Genomic DNA, 20,954 nt, shown 5'->3' on the forward strand with positions numbered 1-20,954 from the left:
TTTTTATTCCTAGTTTTTCCTGATATGTTGTCATTGAAGATTTTTGGCACATTACTTTACTTATTCATAATTTGTATTGAACATTCGGCAAGGAGAAAATTGAATAAGACAAAAAAAAATCAATATCTACCTAAGATGTGTATGTGTAGCGTGGGGTGGGGTTAAAAAATATGAAACTAACTGCAACTTTGCTTCCAATATGATTACTATTGAATTGCTATCTGTTTAGAAGCGAGGTATCTTCCAACACCTACAGGAACCCAGGGAATCAGTTTAAGTTTGCCTCAACGTCCTCCATTTGATAATGAGATTTAAAAACCATGAGATGAGGATAATTTATATAGAATCTGTGAAAGTATCATTAGATTTTATTTAGTGGCATAGGAGTAGTTGCGTATAAGAGATGGATACCCTTCAATATTATTAAAGAATGGCAGTGTTCTTGCTTTGCAATGGGAAACCCAATATATGAGTCGGATAAAAAAAATAATGAAATTGGAAGTGCACAATGACATTATATAACAAATATTCCGTAAAAATCTCATTTAATTTCATGCAGTGATATAAAAGATGGGTACCCAAAAGCGATGGAACCCCTAAGCGTAAGAGACGGACGGACGTACAGCAAGACGGACATCCCTATCACTATATACTTTCCCACTTTCAAGCGAGGGGTATAGAAATGCCTTTGTCACATCTTAAATGAAATATTTTAGATCAAATTCACAGAGGCTGAAGTTTCATTATGTTTAAACTATTGATGAATTTCTTATTTCATAAAAGAAAGCGTTTTTCCTTAGTTATCTGGGGCCAGTTGTTCAAAAAGTGATTGAACTTAACACCGTCCGTGTTAAATCTTTGTGAATAGGGGCCTATAATGATTTTTCTCTTCTGAAATAAAATTAAATAATTTTATTAGAACACCACTTTAAAACCATGATCCGTTTCAGAAAATAAGGTAATAAGTGTATTTAAAATGCAATTCAGCTTCGTCGAGACCTAATTAATCATAAAAAATCAAAAAGGTGCATGCATTAGATAACCATTAAAAAAAAAATAATATTGGCTATAACGAAAATAATTTAAAACAAGTCTAATAAACTTAATCGTATCAGTTCAATGTGTTTTCATTTTTATTTTCTTGAAATATATTTATACGATTATTTATGATGCATATGGAATTTACGAAAACCTTTACAAAGAAATAAGGATTAGTAATCAAGCTCCAAAGGATAAATACAAATTGAGAGCAGAACAAACTTGGGTCTCTAAATTCATCTGAGAAGGAATCAGGGTTCGAGAAAGAGAAATCCTTAAACCTGTTCTGTGCTCCTTATTATGATCAAGGAAACAAAAAATCCACAAAAAATTCAGTGTGAAAAAAATGAACCTGACAATTGGTATGGTAAATGATAATACATCTATTCGACTTAATGAGAGACTGAATTTGCTTACCGCGTGACTGTTTAGACTAAAGAATTACTAGTATTTAAATGTCGGTATTACAAAGCAAAAATGATGTTAAATTACAAACTTGGGCAGTACTACTAGTTTTCCTTAATAACTATATATTTGGAAATTTGCAAAGAAGGCCTGAATTACAAAGACTTGAATTGCAAAGACTTTGTTAGAATGATATTCTGTTTCAATTTTGTTCACAGATTTCTCTGTTTTCCCGATTTTCAAACCGACAAGCTAATATCAAATAATTTTCGTTACAGAGTATTAACAATCGTATTTAAATTCAGCATTTCGTAAATTTGATGGTTATGAAAATGACTTTTTAGGACATTCTTCCTATCGCTGTGTCGTATTTCCCATCGATTGTATGGTCAGTGATTTATACCATTTGATGCATTTCTCCGTTCACAAGATTACGACAGGTGTGACGGACGTGTCCTTTGGCCAGAGGCTGCTTACTCCATCTGGGCACTTGATCCCCGCTCTGATAATCAAGGGGAATTTTTTTTTACCCCTTTCATGATTCTTTTTGTTTACTGGATTTAGGATATTGATAACTTTTTCTTACCTACATTATCAATCATAAATGTAGGCTGAAATATGAGAAACATGTAATTTTATGCAGTAATAAGTGGATTTTAAAATCTTTATTATTAAAACCTTTGCTGTAAGATCCATGTTGTTTGCAGCATTAACTTTTTTTTTAACGCAAATAATATTTTTCAATTAAGGAGATTGGGGTAAACAAATGAACCATCAGATAGAGGCCTAACTTACTTTAGCTTTTTAGATATGATATCTGAAGCTGTCAATTAATATTTGAAAATGATCATACATTTTAGTTTTAAAATTTTATAACACTGATTGAAATTTAATGAAACTTTCACAGAATCTTTTTTAACTAGTGCTACTGTGACTCTCTATTTCACTTTTTGATCGGACACATATATTGGGTTTCCCATAGCAAAACATGGATAATATTGAAGGGTACCCGTATATTATTCTCAACTCCTCATATACCACTGAACAAAATTTAATGATGTTTTAACAGATTCTCTATAACATAATGCAATTGTGCACCTCCTATTTCACAGTTTGATTTGACACTTATTTCGAATTCAGCAAAACATGGACTTCGCCATTATAATCATATTGGAGGTGGGATTACCATCTAGTGAGCTCCGTGCTCACAGTGCCTCTAGTTTGTTTTAAACCCATAGAGTTTTCCCTGAGTTATAATGAGATTTAACCACTAAAGGTTTAATCTATTAATCTATTTATCAAAGTGAAATAAATAATTGCGATCTGATCTGGTCGAAAATGCACTGGGTTCATTCAGCAATTTGTACGGTATTTTCAGTTCCATTTATAGTTTGGGGATATTAGTAGCACCTAGCAAGGGAACTCTGACGTCACGGCATTTATTCGTCATCAGTCTGTGCTGAAACTTTTACCTACCCTCCCATCCCTATCAAACAAGGGTCGACTAGGATTTTTAGAATTGCATGTTAAGTTCAATATAAATTGGCCTCATATAGTTCACATTTGTATGGTTTCTCCGAAGATTTGTTCACAGTTTTTTGTCTCTGCTTTTCTTTTTTCCTGCCGAGTATTATTTATCGTTTCAGATTGTATTTTTCAAGCCAAGGTGCATCATTACAACGAATCCCTCGTCACGGCCGCCTGATTGGAGCAACCTTACATACCAGCAGTTCACGCCAGGCATGCATATGTTGGGCTTACCAGTAGGCTCATTGAACTCCTTTTCAACATTTTAAATAATGTTTTTAAGTATGGACTAGTCAGTGGACATCTGTGCCCAGAGTTCACATTTTTTCTAAGGATGTCATTACAAAAGGCAGTATATTGATGCCTCGGCTCCTGCATTTAAGCGGCCGTGGCCCATTCAGCCAAATAAAATTCTAATCACGCAGTACTATTGTTATTATGTTTGACACAATAATTCAACTAGTAACCTTTGCTTTTAAGGTTATTTCATCTTTGATAAAGGAATCTTAAATTCTTAAATGAATTCTCAAACCGTTTAATGTAATAAAATAAATTCGAAAAACTGTATCGTTTAATGGAATTCGTATAAATATTTCTAAAGGTCCTGATTTTTTGAATTCGATGCAACGAATTGAATTCGTCATAACGAATTTTAGAATTGGTTTTAACGAATTTAATTCATCATAACAGACTTTTGAATTCGTTCTCAACGAATTCAAAGTAATTGTTACAACGATTAAATTCTTTATAACAAACTCAACAATTTGTTAAATCAAATTCAAAAATATACTTGATAAGTCCTAAATGACATTCCGCAGAAAATACCCCGGTTGCTGATATATCTCTATTTTCATACAATTTTTATTTGATTTTCTAGTTTTTATTCCTTTTTTCCCTTTGAAATGAAACATTACACAATTTAAGCATGCATGATTAATACTGAGGCACAGACTCACGCTATTCATCATCAAATGCAGTTTAAAAAAATTATCCTCAATTGGTTTTATAATTATCTGTTCAAAATCAATCAAATATGAAACAAATTTTCTCAACAAGTTCCAACGACTGAATTTATGGCCAAATTTGCTTAAATCATCATCCATGTGGATAAATCAATACCATATCTACTTTTTCAAAGCCTTCAACTTTTTATTTGTAAAATACTTTCATTGTTATGCACTTATAACACAATGTTGCAAGTCATACTAGTAATAAATAATTAAATTGATTCGTCATTGTTTTTTATTTTTATATTTGAACCATTAAAGTCGGGACAAATTGTGTAATGCTCGATTCAAATATGATTTAAAAATTTGGGTAAAAGGTATTTGAATATTTGTATGACTTTCGTAGATCTCAAATAAGTTAAAGGAAAGTTACATGTATCAATTAAACAATTTTAATAATGAGTAATATACATGTCAAACTTGTTATATTGCATTTTTATATCGATATAATTAATTTAATGATATTTAGCACTGGTGCTGAAGAGTACTAGTAGGTTCTTCCCCAATGACCAGTTCCCCTGTTGGCGTCTGTACTATAGCGTAGGAGCCATTCCGGTGAGAGTTTTCAATTAGAACAAAATCATCCTCTTTCTTTCTATTTCTTAAGGGACCCCGACCCTTAGCCAGGAAGGACAACTCTTTAATTTATAATTTAATTCAAAAAGTCTTTAAATGAAGCTTGAAAATTAAATATTTTCATGCAACAATTTTCATTATATGCCTCTCAATGTGCTTCAATGTTCTTTGCAAAGCTCCATGAATTACTTCTATTTTCATATCATGTTAATAAACATTGGAATCTAAAAATGCTTTTTCGGGATAAAAATTTCTACTTCTAATTAGACCTTTCTGAGAAGTTCAAAGAACCTTGAAGCACATTGAGAGCCATATAATGAAAAATGCTCCACTTTTATCAATATTTAATATAGACCATACTTAGGTAAAACGGTTCGAAAGTAAATTGATTTTTTTAATTTGTTAAATTTGGGTGTCTTCAAGTCAATATTTGCCAAATGCAGTTTGAAACCTTCCTATATACATGTATGTATATGGTTCAGATCATTGGGTTTCAACCCAAAATTTAAATTTTAGGAAATTATAAGATAAGTCACTCTAAAATCGTAAAATCCTATTCTCAGTGCAGCGGTACCTGTTTCTTTAAAAAATGTTTACAAGGTATTTAATGATTAGAAAATAGTTTACTCGCTAAAAAAACTATTATTTTATCGATGACTCAACCCTTTTTCCTGAGTATGTGAGAGTCTTATCTGTTAAAAATTGATATAATACGAGATGTTTTTTGAAGGCCCAAGAGGTGTATTTATAGCCAATTCTGCTTACAGAAAAATCGATTTGGTTCATTTCAATTCAAATGTACTTTTAAATGCCTTTTTCTTTCTATTTTAAAATATTCGTTGGATATGTACTTAGAGGAAACTGTTGCAAGTCATATTAGTGCTTAATAATGAAATTGATTCGTAATTTTTAGCTCACCTGAGCCGAAGGCTCAAGTAAGCTTTTCTGATCAAAATTTGTCCGTCGTCTGTCGTTGTCGTTGTCGTCGTCAACTTTTCACATTTTCATCTTCTCCTCAAGAACCACTGGACCAATTTCAACCAAACTTGGTACAAAGTATCCTTGAATAAAGGGGATTCAAGTTTGTTCAAATGAAGGGCCACTCCCTCTTCCAAGGGGAGATAATCATGAATTTGTTAAAAATTAATGGCATTTTTAAAAAATCTTCTTCTCAAGAACCACTGGGCCAGGAAAGTTGAAACTCATGTGGAATCATCCTCAGGTAGCGTAGATTCAAATTTGTTCAGATCATGACCCCACAGGGTAGGGTGGGGCCAATATGGCCGATCAAAGTTTTACTTAGGAATATATAAGAAAAAATCTGTAAAAATCTTCTTCTCAAGAACCACTGGGCCAGGAAAGATGAAACTTATGCGGAATTATCCTCAGGTAGTGTAGATACAAGTTTGTTCAGATCATGACCCCCGGGGGTAGGGTGGTGCCAAAATGGCCGACCAAAGTTTTACATAGGAATATATAGGAAAAAATCTGTAAAAATCTTGTTCTCAAGAACCATTGAGACAGGAAAGATGAAACTCATGTGAAATAATCCTCAGGTAGTGAAGGTTCAACTTTGTTTAAATCATGACCTCCGGTGGTAGGGTGGGGTCAAAATGGCCAACCAAAGTTTTACAAAGGAATATATAGGGAAACATTTTAAAATCTTCTATTCAAGTACTTCAAAGCCATGATTAGTAATATTTACATGTATATGGAATCATCCTCAGGTAATGTAGATTTTAGTTAGTTCAAATCATGATCCCCTGGGGGGTTAAAATTCAACCCCCCAATCTCAGTAAACTTTTAGTTCTGATCTGATTTGTGCTTTTTCCTAGCCGATGTGCTCAGGTGAGCGCTGTGGCCCCTGGGCCTCTTGTTTAATATTTGAACTATTAGAGTCGGGACAATTGTGTTATTGTGTTATGCTCAATCAAAATAGGACTTTAAAAACTTGGGAAAAAGGTATTTGAAAGTTTGTCATTTCAGTCTATAAGGTACAGGTGTTGAAGAGAAGCTCCCCCCAACTAGTTCCTGCGTGGAGTCTGTAGTATAGAGTAAAATCCACCACGGTGAGAAAAAAAGAAAGTACATGTACAACGAAATCTTCATTTTTCTTTCTCATCTTACAGAATGATTTACCCCTCCCTGATTAACACTTAATATAGATGACATTTGGGAAAGAGGTTTGAAAGTGAACTGATTTTTAAATGAATGAAACTTTGAGCATTTACAAGTCAAAATGCTCAAATTCAGTTTGAAACCTTACAATAAATAGTTCAGATCACCTAGTCGAAGCTGACTGAAAGCATTTTCTGTAAGTGGATATTTTAAATTTTATATTATACTTTCTTTCAATGAAACTGATCGCCATTTTAAAGGGTAAGGATTTGAACAATTTAGAATTTACGCCAGCAGAGGATGCTACAATATAAATAATAATCATTATTACATTGGCGTCATGATTTGAACAAAATTAAATCTTGAAAGCATTTACAAAAATTCGAATTTTCTGGCCCAGTGGTGATTAAGAAAATATTTACTCTTTCTTTATCATTTCCCCTAGTAAGGTGTAGTCATTCAAATGGACAAACTTTAATTCCCTTCTACCATGATTACCAGGAATACACTTTGTCAAGTTTGGTTTAAATTCACCCACTGGTTCTGGAGTAGTGAAGGATATGGAGATAACGAACAGTATTCAACATCAAAGTCCATAAAACAATACAAAATAGGAGGAGAGCAAACACGGACCTCTAAATTATCAGAGGTTGGATCAGGTGTCATGGAGAAGTGAGCATCCCCTGCCCACCGGTCACACCCGCCGTTTGCTCCTTGTCATGATCGGGAAATAACGGAAAAATCTGTCGTCAATTCAGTGCATAAATAATGGACATACAATAAGTATGAAAAACGTCAGTCGGCATTTACTCAATGATAAATTGTTTTTGCTGACAAGGTCATTGTAATATTTATGGAGAGAACGATCATAGGCATTTATGCCTGCTGTTCAATCCAATTCAATGAATAAAATATATTTTGAACGAAGGTCATTGTAACGACCAAAGAACTTACAAAATGATGACTTTAAACGAGACTGCTGATATTCTTGTTTCAATGACTTGTTTGTCAATAATTTACCTCTTTTTAGAAATTGTTCATACGTAGAGCATGCTCTTGAGTATCGAATCATTTGAGATATATAAACGCCGTATGCAGGTGATGAAGATATATTGCTGCATAAGTAAGGGAAGTTGACGATAGAAAAGTTAGTCATCACGTTTATCATAGAGCTGAGGATGGAATTGTGAAACGTTTGCAACAACAACAACAACGACATGCAAGAGACTTTTGATTAGAAAATCTCTACTAGATAGGGAGCTAGATAGTGAGCTAGATAGCGTAAGTTTCGAGTTTATGTCATATTCAAGATAAAAATGCATTCATAAAAGAGCGTATTTGCTATTTATATAGTTAATTTTTTCTTGTAAAAGGAAAATCAATAAAGTTCTTTATATTGTCTCTTTGAAAATAATTTACTCCATGATACACGTGATGTCATTAACTTTTCAATCGTCAACTTCCCTTGACTATACAGCAATATACCCTTATCACCCGCATATGATTTTTATATCTCTCAGTTAACAAGATACGCAGGAACATCTACGTTTCTAAACGGTTTCTTAAACAAGGCAAATTATTCACTAACAAGTTGATGATACAAGAATACTAATACCCTTGTTTAAAGTCATCATTTCGTATGTTATTACAAAATAAACGAGACTGTTGATATTCTTGTCGATACGTTTACCTTGTCGGTAAATTCAATCATTTAGTCAAATACTGAATTATGTTTTTCATACAAATTGTTTGGCAATTATTTACACACTGAATTATCCACGATTTTTTCTGTTAATTTTCTATCTTGACAAGGAGTTCACTGGTTGCATTTGGCAGGGGATTCTCACTCCTCCAAGGCATCTGAACCCACTCTGAAGTTAAAGTTCTTCTCCTGATATGTTTAATTGATGGACTTTTGAGCTTGAATACAGTTCGTTATCTCTATAAATTTCAATCATGCAGTATCTGATTTTGAGTAAGTTTAAATATAAATTTTTATAAGATATAAATTTTTTTAATTTTAAAACATTTAATTGTTTAAAAATCAGTAGATAGCTTTACATATGTAGTTTATGGAATCTTACAAGTTGGAAAGAACTTATTTTGAAATTTCTCTGTAACCGTACAACTGTGTATGAGGTAAATAAACAGAAACATATTTACACACATGAATACAAAGTCAAATGAGGAATTATAGGAGTATAAACAAATATGACGTAACTCAGGTCATTATTCTTAAATAAATACTAACATACAGCCAAAGTTTAATGTGTTGTGGATCTGTAAATTAAAAATCAATAGAAAATATTGCTTTCCTGAATTATGTATCCTTACTGAAAGAGGAGAAATCAAATGATATAGATCTTAGAATCAATTAAAGAACATTTCTGTAATAATTGAGGAGTGTTGTTATTGAAAGACAATTGAAAAGTCCCTCTTGTTATTTTGAAAAGGTGGATAAATATCAAAGAATATTTTTATTTCATATCAATTCTTGTAATATGAATATCATATCAAAACGAAATCGGAATAAGCAAGCCGATTTTGAAGTAAAATTAAATATATTGTAGGTAATTATACATGTACATTTATACAAATCAAGCTAACTGTTAAATCACTCGTTGAATTTGTGAAAACGATCAACTAGTACTTTATTTAATATTTTCTTTTATTAAACAATATTATTAATCAAAGTTTCTTACAATATGCAACATTGAAGAACATTTAGAATATTGCAAAACAAAATAATAAAAAAAATGCTCATGACAATAAAATACATGACAATTAAATATAAGAAACAACGCAAGTTGAAAATTTGCAGTCTACTTGAAAGACGAGGCCTTGGGTAGTAAGGGTAGATAAAATATAGAATTGAACACAGATAGAAAAGTCGACCTTTTTGTTAATATCACCTTGTTTTTATTATGATATCACGTAGAACCACCCATGTCTTTTGGTCTTCGTGAATATCAATAGACACACATCGAATGTTGTTCAAAAGTTTACTATTAGTTGAATTAAAAACAAAATCTCCTTGTTCAAATAATCCTATCTTAGTCCTCTTTTCACATCTGTCACTTTTTGATTGAACAAAAGAAGACACACTGACGGAAGCTGACGTCAATTTGTCATCTTTATGTTTTTCATTGCCGCTTTTTATAGATATTGTTGTGATATTTAAAGGTTTCTTGAAAATTATTCTGTAAAAAGTCGCGTTCCTAGGATTCACAGCCCAGAAGTAATCGTTTTTATCTTCAGGATAATATGCTGCCTCTGGTTGGAAAGTCTTGTAAGCCGACATGTTTGTATAAATTTCGGCTTCTGGATTTTTGGATTCCGGTGTCCATCCTATACTCTTACGTTTGACATATCCAGGAAAATCTTTATCTTGGATCTTTTGAATCTTATTTTCCAAAGAAGAAATCAATCCAAGATGTTGAAATAATGAAGGTCTTTTGCGAATGTCCTTTTGTTGACCTTTGATACGCTTCAGTTCATTTATTAACAAATCACCTGGAATTTCATCGAAAAGAACCAATAAAAATTCAGCTACTTTAGGTAAATCGAAACTTTTAAAGAGAACGCCGATAAACCCCAATTTAGAAAAACGAAGAAATAACCATGTTTTCTTTGAATTTTGGCTAATAAATGATTTGATTTTGGAAAGATATCCCGTTGTAGTGATGACGTCATCTTCGAGCTGTAGATAGTATTGTGACATATTTCTGGAGTAGGTCATCAGGTAAGAATAGTCCAGATTCTGTTTACTCCTCCAAGCCACTCTTGTCATACTGTCATTATATTTTCTCTCCAGATATTGGAAGTTTGGATATGCTATATGCGGTGGATGAACAATCTGCAGAAAGCCACTTTGTACGTGTTTTTTATACTGTTTATATATTTCGTTTGCTCGTTCTACAACCCACGTATGATTACTGTCCGTTAAAAAAAGTACTATCACCACATGCTCACGTTCATGGGGAAGAGAGTGCTCGATTAGAGATGCCAGGGTGGTGTCCAAGTAGGAAACGTCTTTTCGTTTTACAGATGGTATACCAATAGTAAGAAATCCTGTAAATGTTCAGATGTGTTGATAAAAAGAAAATGTCAACAATACATATTTTGTCTGATCGTCGTTATTATGTAGGACTACAATTCTTTTAATCTATGTCTTGTTTTCTCTGAAAAAAAACATGATTTGATCATTATGTTTACAGTTTTCATCATTAATCACGCACCTTTTTTCTCTCTGAATTTTCCATAAAGTAGTGCCTCTTTGTGATTTATTTTAAAGAACATGTCTTGCAGCAATTTACGGTCAAATTCATGAGCATTCTCTTCAGTTATTGCTTCAGGGATATCGTCCTACATAATAATAAAACTAATGAAAACTAAAAACATTTAAGTTCTGTGTAAATAATTTTCTGATTTATTGGTTGGTATAAATAATAGTTATCGACTTAGGTTTTAGTTATAAGTAAACCTTGGTTTTTTAGAAAATCGATACACTTATGGCGTGTTGCTTTTTGAAATTTCAAAATCATATGTTCTTGACTTCTTGACCTGATATTTTAAGTCGTGTAGGCAAATTCATTGGAATGTTGAAATGAAATATCATTTTTCTCATCTTTAACCTTTCAGAAAAGATATAAAGTAAATTTGTACTCGAGATTATCAGCTCTTTATTCTGTTTATAAAACCATTGTGAAACCTACGCAAAAGTGTGTGTATATTGTTTTATTTGTTCTGTTTTTTGGGTATTCGTGCGTGTTTTTGTTTTTAATTCCTTAACCATTTGGGACCTACAGTGTACAATTTAATTTTGCTAACTCATGTTTTTTCTCAAGAGTTGATGAAATACTCACTATAATATCATTTCTGATTGTGATGTCTGTTTTAACAGTAGACTTGACAGTCATCTGCTCATTTTCTGCCTCTTGGCGCAACGTTTTTAAAACTGTTAAGAAATAAGTGTTCCACGTATACTCATCAAAAGAATCAATAATGACTATTTCATGCAATTTTGAAATGATGTTTTTTGTTTTTTAAAGAGTACATACTGAGACATGTCAAAATCAGTGCAAAATATCGCCTTTGCATTTGGCTTTATTAAATAGGTAAATACAAGTCGATTTAAAGGCAATACTAGTTAATATAAAGATAAATTAACATTTACAATTTGTTGTATAGATACTCATGATTTGGAGGAATTACCAAATGACTTTCTTTTAAGAAAAAATTAATTTCAACCAAATAAATAGATATAAAATAATGATAATAATAATTAAAGATAACCACTCTAATCTATACAAAAGGCCTAACTTTGCAGCTGTTTTGAACAGGTATTGTGTTAAAAACCGAAAAATCACTCATATAAAATGTGAGGTATGTCTTACCTGCATTGGTATTTGTTCTTTGATGAGGGGACGAAGACAAGATGTTTAAGATGAATAAAAGGGTGTACACAGCAAATGCAGTGCATACCAAGTTAAAAATGCTCTTCAGTGAAACCCGCATCCTTCTGGAAAATATGAATCATCAAATGAATCTCAGTGATTTCAATCAATATTAACCTTTTAAAAGACGAGGAATGTAGTACACATACAACATACTGTATAAGTAATTTATTCTAGCATCCGAAAATATCGGCATATTTTCCACTTCATCACTTCTAATAACTTTTAAATGCAATTTAATCTGGCCAATTTTACTTTGCATAAATGGGATTACCATTTCTAAAAAAAGTACTAGAATTACCCACAATAGATTTATTTAAGGCATTTAAGTATTTAAAACGTTTAACATTGCAGTCAAGCAAGGCGAGTTCGATCTACCATACCTATATTAGATTCCTTAACTTCATTAAAATCTTTACAAAAGAGATGCATTGCAGGGGTAGTCAAATGATCTACTTAACCCCTTTGATCCATACAAAAATGAACTGCTTTTAAGGGAAATCTGCACGTGTTCTGTTCTACAGCATCTCCTAGAAGTGGTGTAAATCCCTGGATTCTAAAAAATCCAAATAAATTTTAGAAAAATCAATATACTCTTTTTTGACAGTCTTATATCAAAATATGCGACATTTCTACGCTTCCTATCGATAGATTAAATCATCTATTTCATACCTGGATATATACCGATTACAGACGACGGAGGGCAACTGACGAGATGAATTCAGCTTTCCCATCGTCAACTTACCTTACTTGCTGTTATTTTTATCATACATGCATTCAACAATTTATTGCATGGTTCATGAAACACAAAAATTTATTCAGCCAATAAATATCATTTTCAACTCGGGCGAAGTTCTCGGAGAATACGATTTTTCCTGGCTGAATAAATCTTCATACGACGATCATGTAATATAGGTATAATACGAGGGTTCATCCAAAAGTAATGTCACAGTGTTCATATCTTTTTTATATTTAACGTCATATTATCAAATATAATATACCAAAAGATGCACATATCTTTTATATTTTGTTATTTATGTGCTCTTAAGTACTAAAACTGATGAACAATTTGGTTCATATGAACCTGAAGCACATTTGCAGCTCTGTTCTGCAGCATGTTAAATAATAAAGAGGATGTGTGTGTGTATAGAGCATTTATTACAAATGCCAAATGAGATTATATATTTTACAATTTCAGAATGCAGCTATATTATCAAATGTAATATACCAAAAGATGCACATATAGGACTGCAAAGTGCGATGTGATCACGCCAAAGTCAGATGGTTTGCGACAAACCCCGATAATAGTTTGACACGCCAAAGATAGGTGGTGCGATAAACAATTAACGCTTATGACGCCAAAGTACTTTTGGGCCAAACTGCCATACCGCGCTATGCCGATGTCTTTAATTAGTATAAATAAATATAATTATGCAAAAACTAACTCTCATTTCTAGATAAGGTGCGTGACTAACCCTATTCGGTCGGAAAGTGTGTAAAAACTATAACCTAGATTTCTTGGGTGGGTTCGAGACATTCTCTTATCACTCAACTAGTGTGTTAGGACTAACACTAAATCTCTCTGCGAATCAAAGACTAACTTTCATCTGTAGAGTGGTGTGCGAGGAGTTATCCTAATCTGGAAGGTGCAAGCAATACCGGGGTAAGCAAAATCAATAAAATTGTATGCGAGGACGAGTTAAAAAATTGTCGCTTTTGAAATGGACACCGGTGTCAAGGATTGACGTCGGACTATTGTGACGTCATAAACGTTGATTGTTTCTCTGCATCATCGGAATTTGACATGGCGTACGTGTCAGACATTCGCATTTTAGCGCAGCGTGTCTCATAGGAAACGAGCCATCTGACATTGGCGTCCGTACTGACAACAAGCCATCGGGGTTTGGCCCAGACTATCGAGGTTTGGCGAGACTATCGGGCTCTGGCGTCACCATCGGACTTTGGAGTCTTTCATATATAAATCTAATTAAAATTTTCATTTAACAATAAGGAATAAAGTGATTCATAAAAAAAGTGTAAAATTTTTCAAACCAGTTTATACCGTATAAAATGGGTAGCTATTAAATTCATTCCTTATAATTTTCATTCAGTTGATGTAGGAAAGAAAGGTGATTGTCCTTAAAAAATGACTTCAATTTGTATAAAATTTAAATATAACATCAGGCAGATTGATACGTTTTTGACGCAAGTCATTGTGATGTAGGCATACCATTTTATACAATATAAAGTGATTTTTTATCCAATCAAATACAGCGTTACTACCAGAATTAGATTAAATAACAAGAACATAGAACATTTGGGGTGTTGCCGCGTCACAACCAAACGTCACGATTTAAAGACAAACACATGAAAAAGCATCCTTCAAAAGCGCCTAATCGCCCAGTATTTTTAAGAACAAAATTTACATAATTGTCCAGTCTTTAGTTGAAAAAAAGGACATCATCGCTATTTTTAAACTCAGGTGACCTATTGCTATCTGTTTTCGTCCGTCGTTCGTAAACTTCTGAACATTTTCAGCTTCTTCTCTGCAATCACTGAACCAATTTCAACCAAATTTGGCATACAGCATCTATGGGTAAAGGGGGACAAAAATTGTGAATTTCATGGTCCCTGCCCCCTTGGGGCCTGAGGGATGAGGCCAAAACCACTAAAGTTAATGCAATCTTTAAAAATCTTCTTTTCTCCTGAACATCATGCAGTCAAACTGTTGGCATGATTTTAATCAGCATTGAGTCCTCTACCAAAATTGTGAAATTCATGGCCCCTGGATCAGGGGTTCTGGTGTTAGAGTGGAGTTATATAGATCATGTAGTAAAAGTGCATTATTTCTTTGAATCTTCTCTGCTCCTGGGTATTAAACAAACTTACCAAGTACATATTTATGATGTCCAAGAGTGACTCTTAAAGAGGCCTATTTGTGAAAACAAATACTTAACTAAAGATTCAGGACTGATATGGTTCAATTATAAAATTATTCGTAGAATTTTAGGTACAAATAAATACTTACACTTGTCTAAAATTAAAGATTCTCCACTTTGTTCATTATTTGAACAAGAACCAGAAACAATCGAACATTTATTTTTTTTTACTGTCCACAGGTTTCTATGATTTGGCTAACATTGTCAGATTGGATTTTTCGAAAGTCTGGTAAAAGAATTGAATTTGATGTAAAGACTGTTATTTTTGGTATTTTTGAAAAAGATCACATAGCTATAAACTTGATAATTCTGTTAGTGAAGAAATACTTATTTCAGCAATCCAGAAACAACTCTTGAATTGTTTTCAAAGATATTTTGAGAGTTTTATATAATTACTATACTTTAGAAAAAAAGTATCAGAAAATACTTTTTATAAAAAAAAAATGGTCCAAATAAAAATGTCTATTTAATGTGTCTAATTTTTGATGTCTATTTAATATGTGTCTAATTTTTGAAAATGTTCTTGAATAATTATTGTATATATTCTTATGGTCTTCTTTTCCAACATATATGAAAGGATGAGTGAAAGGTTCTGTATATTTGTGTATATGTTATGAAAAAAGAGCACCTCTTCTAAAATTGTGAAATTCATGGCCCCTGGGTCAGGGGTTCTGGTGTTAGGGCGGGGCTCTATTGATTATATAGTGAAAATGCATTAATTCTTTGAAAATCTTCTCCTCTGTTCCTGGGTATCAAATAAAATAACTAAATACATAGTTATGATGACAAAGAGTGCTTCTTCAAAACTTGTGAATTTCATGGCCCCTGGGTCAGGGGTTCTGGTGTTAGGGCGGGGTTCTATTGATTATATAGTGAAAATACATTAATTCTTTAAAAATCTTCCCCTCTGCTCCTGAGTATTAAATACACTAACTAAGTACATAGTTATAATAATCAAGAGTGCCTCAACCAAATTTGTGAATTTTATATCCCCTGGGTCAGAGGTTTTGAAGTAAGGGGGCTCTTTTATTTATATAGTGAAAATACATTAATTCTTTAAAAATCTTCCTCTTTGCTCTTGGGTATTAAACAAACTAACTAAGTATATAGTTATGATGAGCAAAACTGCTTCTTCCAAAATTGTGAATTTTGTGGCCTCTGGCTTGTGGGTTGTGATGTTAGGGTGGGGCTTTATTGATTATATAGTGAAAATACATTGATTCTTTAGAAATCTTCTTCTCTGCTCCTGGGTATTGAACCAATGAACTATGTACATAGTTATGATAGGAAAGAGGAAGAATACCTCTTCCAAAATTTCATGGTGTCTAGGTTAGGGGTTCTGGTGTTAGGGCGGGGCTCTAATGATTATATAGTGAAAATGCATGAGTTCTTCGAAAATTTTTCCATGGCTCCTGGGTATTATGCCAATGATCGTAGTATATATATTTATGATGAAGAAAGGTGCATCTAGCTAGCAAAATGGTTAATTTCATGTCCTCTGGGTCAGGGGTATCGGGGGAGGGGGATTCATAGTCTGAAAATAAATTAATGGTTTGAAATCTGCTCTTTGGTATTAATCAACCATTTATGATGAAATAAAATTTATAAAATTTCCAAAATTTTGAAATATGTGGCCCCAGGATCAGTGGTTCCTCTGGGGTAAGGTGCACAACTGGTTATAAAGTTAAAATGCATTTTCTCTTTGTTACCCTGATCTACATCTGGGTATTAAGTTACTAGAGTAAGCATGCTAAGTATATGATTATGATAAGCAATGCTGCAATGGTGCCTCTTTCAAAATTGTGAATTTCATGGCCTCTTGTTTAAAACACGAACAAAATTTTGTTGTAGGAAAGTTGTTACATAATACTCAGGTGACCTATAAGGCTCGTGGGTTTCTTGTTTTTTTTCGTAAACATTGTTGTTTTACTCTAATGCATTGAACAAAGGAAATGTCGACATAAAAAAACCCAACCACAACCATTTCTGCTTCAAAATGGGGAAATCCCCAGTAGAGACAGTTACTTTGATTCACCAGACTCAAAGAGGAAAGAATGTAAACAAGGGACTTGATAAGATGTTTTTGATATGATGTTTTCTTTTTCAATAAAAATAGAACTCGTAAGTTTACTTACCTGGTCGTTGGTCATTTGCAAAATTATTTTGTTAAAACACGCTCTGATTGCACACATACGTATACTCTAAAGTTGACATCAAAAAGATGATTGAGTTTCTGATTGACAATTATATCTATGTGGTTTTTGGAGACCAGGTCTTCCAAGATTGGAATTCAGATGGGTACCAATTGCGCTCCGTTATTAGCAGACCTATTTTAGTATTCATATGAAGCAGAATTTGTGCCAAATTTTATGTGTGAAAAGAAAACACTTGTTGTGGCCTTCAACTCGACATTTAGATACATCAACGACGTATTGTCAATTAACTATGGTAATTTCCATTCCTTTGTCGATACAACATATCCTGGTGAGCTTGAGATAAAAGATACCGCAGATTCTGACACACGTGTTTCATACTTGGATATTTTACTTGAAAAAGACGGTAAAGGTAATCTAACAACCAAGTCCTATGATGGCGCGTATCCGTCATTATGGCGTTACCATAATCGCACGTTGTATATAGTCATATTTTGAAAAGTATAATCATGTTGGTCTGATTTGAAATAAATGTAGCTTCCATTACCCTCGTATTAAATATTCTTTTCGTTTACACAAAATTGTGTATTTAGTTGGAAATGGAGTTGGAAAGACAGCATTTCTTTTAGCGTTTCATAATTTATATTGCCTATGTTGCATGCACAGAGTTGATTATAAATAGTGTAAAAAGAATTTATGTACACAAGTCCTAATGCTAGCTGCGTCGGGATTTAATTGGCACACTTACTTCCCTATGTAGTGCTTAGTCAAGCGTTTTGTCAACAATTTTTGATTGAATTTAGTTGTAGAGAATGAGTTCGTGTGAGACTCCTACAAATTTTAAAATGACCATTATGTAAACAAATAAGGTAAAGACTGTGTAGGAAAACGAAGCTGTAAAAAAGGAATAATGAACCACATTGAAAGTAGCTGTCCTTTTGCATGGGTCTTTAAAAAGCATTGCAAACGAAGTATAACTTTTAATGCAGGGACTACAATAAAATTTAAAAATAGAAATGCGATGATTGCCTTGGTGATGATCGCTGTATTTTGTCTGGGAAGGTATATTTTCAGAAAAATATGCAGGATAGGCAGCATTAAAAGGGAGAACTACTTGCTTAGAATTAACTACCTCGTAAAGTAGAAGTACCAAGCTATTGTTGCATAAAAATAAATTTTGTTCATATTCTGTATCATTGACAAGAAAACCTTAATATTGTTTAAGTAAGTAATTCTATGCAAGAGCAATTAAAATTTGTACTTACCGCATCCGTAAATATTAGCATTAACATTTGGATGTTAAGCAGATCGATATATTCCACAAATTTGCTCTTCCTGTCCCTAAGGAAATTTTACAAAAGTACTTCCGTTAAGTTGAAAAAGCACATGTCTTAAAATGCTAATCAAATTACATCTGTAGCCTTTTCTTTACAAATTCATATTTTGAATGATACGACCTAAAACAAAAACTGCTGGTCTTAGTAAGCGTTATGACTGAATGCTTCAATAGTACTTGATATCTAATACATTAATCAGAAGGACAGGTTAAGGATGAATGAAGCTTTACAATAACAAACTTTAAATTTATACACGTGCCCTGAACAAAACACAATACCCAGGTATTTTTAAATTAGGAAATCCGAGCTCCCATATATTCCATAATGTTGGTTAGTTTATCATCCAAGGCGAATGAAACATACAATAATCCAATCATAAAATTTCAGGTTTCATTCTCATTGCGGCATTCATATTTAATTCAAGAAATATTGACAGACCATTCCGGGTAACCTGTATCGCACGTCGTAGAGTGTATATATGATTTGTGGCATATCGATTCGAAAGTCATTCAAAACGAAAGTTTTTATAAAATTACTTCCAGTTATAAGAGTGCAACGTGAAGTGGTCACAGAGAGATTAATATGATTTGATTGGTTTAATGACTACAGAAGTACAATGGGAAGGACATTTAAACATTGATTAGAATAACAAATTTTTTGTAACCAATCACTAATAGAGCATTGAATAAACATATGAATTTGGTCTGTTGGCGCCTTTGAGCTCATACTGAAATTATAATAAAACAAAAAGACATGTACTCAATTATTGGCTCAAGGCTTACTCACGTACAATGCTACCTTTATGGCAGGGAAAGTGGCGTTTTTTGTATCGCCTTTATTGTAACTTAATTTGTTTTAGTAATCGATTTGAAAGGGCTAAAACTATTCTAAATGAACTCAAAGGGTATCATTCCCATCAATTTATTTGCTGGATAACGACCTTGCCTTTAGTCTTCCATTATTTGAATTTTCAACGTGGACCTAGCATGACAGGTTAACTATTATAATTTTTTTTAACCTTCAACCCCCCACCCCCCCCCAAAAAAAAAAAAAAAAAAAAAAAAAAAAACAACAACAACAACAACAAAAACAAAAAAAAACATGATGACTATGATATAAATCAATGTTCATTGTCAATTAATCTTATTTCACATGATTGCTGCTTTATTGAAATAAGTTACGATGCATTGAATTAGTATAAAGCTTAAAAGAATACTTTCCAATTTATCGCTCATGGAGGTTTAAAAACATATATAATATTGATATATTGATCCCCCTTACTCTACACATGCCACATCAAGGTTCTGCGAGCCTACATCAGTGTTAAATAATTTATAGAAATACATGAACTGTGTCAGGGAGAAAAGGATAAAATTCTACAAAGGCCCAGAAAGCTCATTCTAGATTCGTATTTCGAAACTCAAACCGGTTAAACGAGTCTTCTGGGCTTTCGTAAAATCCTCTAACTATTCAGGGTGCTTAGACACAGATGTTAACATTTTCTCAAATTTTCTGTATAATTTCATGAGTTATATGCTGCTATAGCATTTCATACGAAAATATGATATGAATCTTTTTTTGTGTGTGGAGTTATTGAAACTTCGAATTTCTAGACGCGTTTGATTGACACATCCTTACATTTTCACAAATTTTAACTTTATCCTTAATACTTAAGAAAAGTAGCAATTTTGTTGTGTATTGTTGAAAATTTTTAATATGATATCATCCTTTCAAATTCAGTCCTTTACCATGCTTTCCTTTTTTTATAACACGAACAAAAAAGAGACGGATTTACCTTTATGCTTCTGAACAGTTGAACTCTTGATGCACTTCCTTACGCTTTCCTGAGATATGACTTATCACATCTTTTATACCTACATAATTATATAAATTAATATGATTCATTTTGGTAATTATGTATTGTTCACACCATTACAAGTAGAAAAGGAAATATACAATGCTAATTTAAAGGTTACTCCAGAAAACACGTACCTGCCATATGAAGAGATGACTTATGAAACCCTTAAGTAAATCTGCTATTAAAAAGAGCCAATAAATAATCAATAAATGTATTTGCTCAAACTTATTAATTACAAATAATTTTATTTTATTTGTATTCTCGCCTTCATTGGTTGATTTCCAAAAACGCATAACAAAAATCTGGTTTGGACACAGTGCAAGGGACACACCCCCTTGACAACCAGCTGAATATTAAACATTTCCATGTGGGATTCATGAAAAATTCCAGATTTAATGAATGTACCTTTAACTTCAAACACATCTTACCTCATGTAAACAAGCATCATGGCTGCTAGATCTATATATAATTAGCTTCCCATCACTTCCGTTACTACGGTTGTATTGTTGCGCGGTAAATTTGAACTAATAAAAACAACAC

The 20,954-nt window shown here is 32.7% G+C and overlaps 1 protein-coding gene across 1 annotated transcript; it reads right to left on the bottom strand.

Moving 5' to 3' along the window:
* Positions 1-9,321: 9,321 nt before the first annotated feature.
* Positions 9,322-20,584, bottom strand: LOC134241111 (alpha-1,6-mannosyl-glycoprotein 4-beta-N-acetylglucosaminyltransferase-like). The gene is made up of 7 exons (XM_062723202.1): positions 20,549-20,584; positions 20,352-20,430; positions 18,485-18,560; positions 12,068-12,192; positions 11,537-11,628; positions 10,910-11,036; positions 9,322-10,742 (listed from the first exon to the last, which is right to left on the bottom strand). The coding sequence occupies exons 3-7, from the start codon at positions 18,487-18,489 to the stop codon at positions 9,580-9,582; spliced, it is 1,512 nt and encodes a 503-aa protein (XP_062579186.1). The 5' UTR covers positions 18,490-18,560; positions 20,352-20,430; positions 20,549-20,584; the 3' UTR covers positions 9,322-9,579.
* Between the last annotated feature and the right edge of the window lie 370 nt (positions 20,585-20,954).

Source organism: Saccostrea cucullata, unplaced genomic scaffold (genome assembly GCF_032062105.1).
Source record: "Saccostrea cucullata isolate Sc308-1 unplaced genomic scaffold, CSIRO_AGI_Scuc_v1 ctg854, whole genome shotgun sequence".
In the NCBI taxonomy this organism is placed as follows: domain Eukaryota; kingdom Metazoa; phylum Mollusca; class Bivalvia; order Ostreida; family Ostreidae; genus Saccostrea; species Saccostrea cuccullata.

Excerpts from the sequence above, each read along its gene's own strand:
- LOC134241111 (XM_062723202.1), bottom strand. Across the intron at positions 11,629-12,067 it reads AAGAACAAATACCAATGCAG|TTTTAAAAACGTTGCGCCAA; the intron begins GTAAGACATACC and ends ATTTCTTAACAG. Across the intron at positions 11,037-11,536 it reads CAATCAGAAATGATATTATA|GACGATATCCCTGAAGCAAT; the intron begins GTGAGTATTTCA and ends ATTATTATGTAG.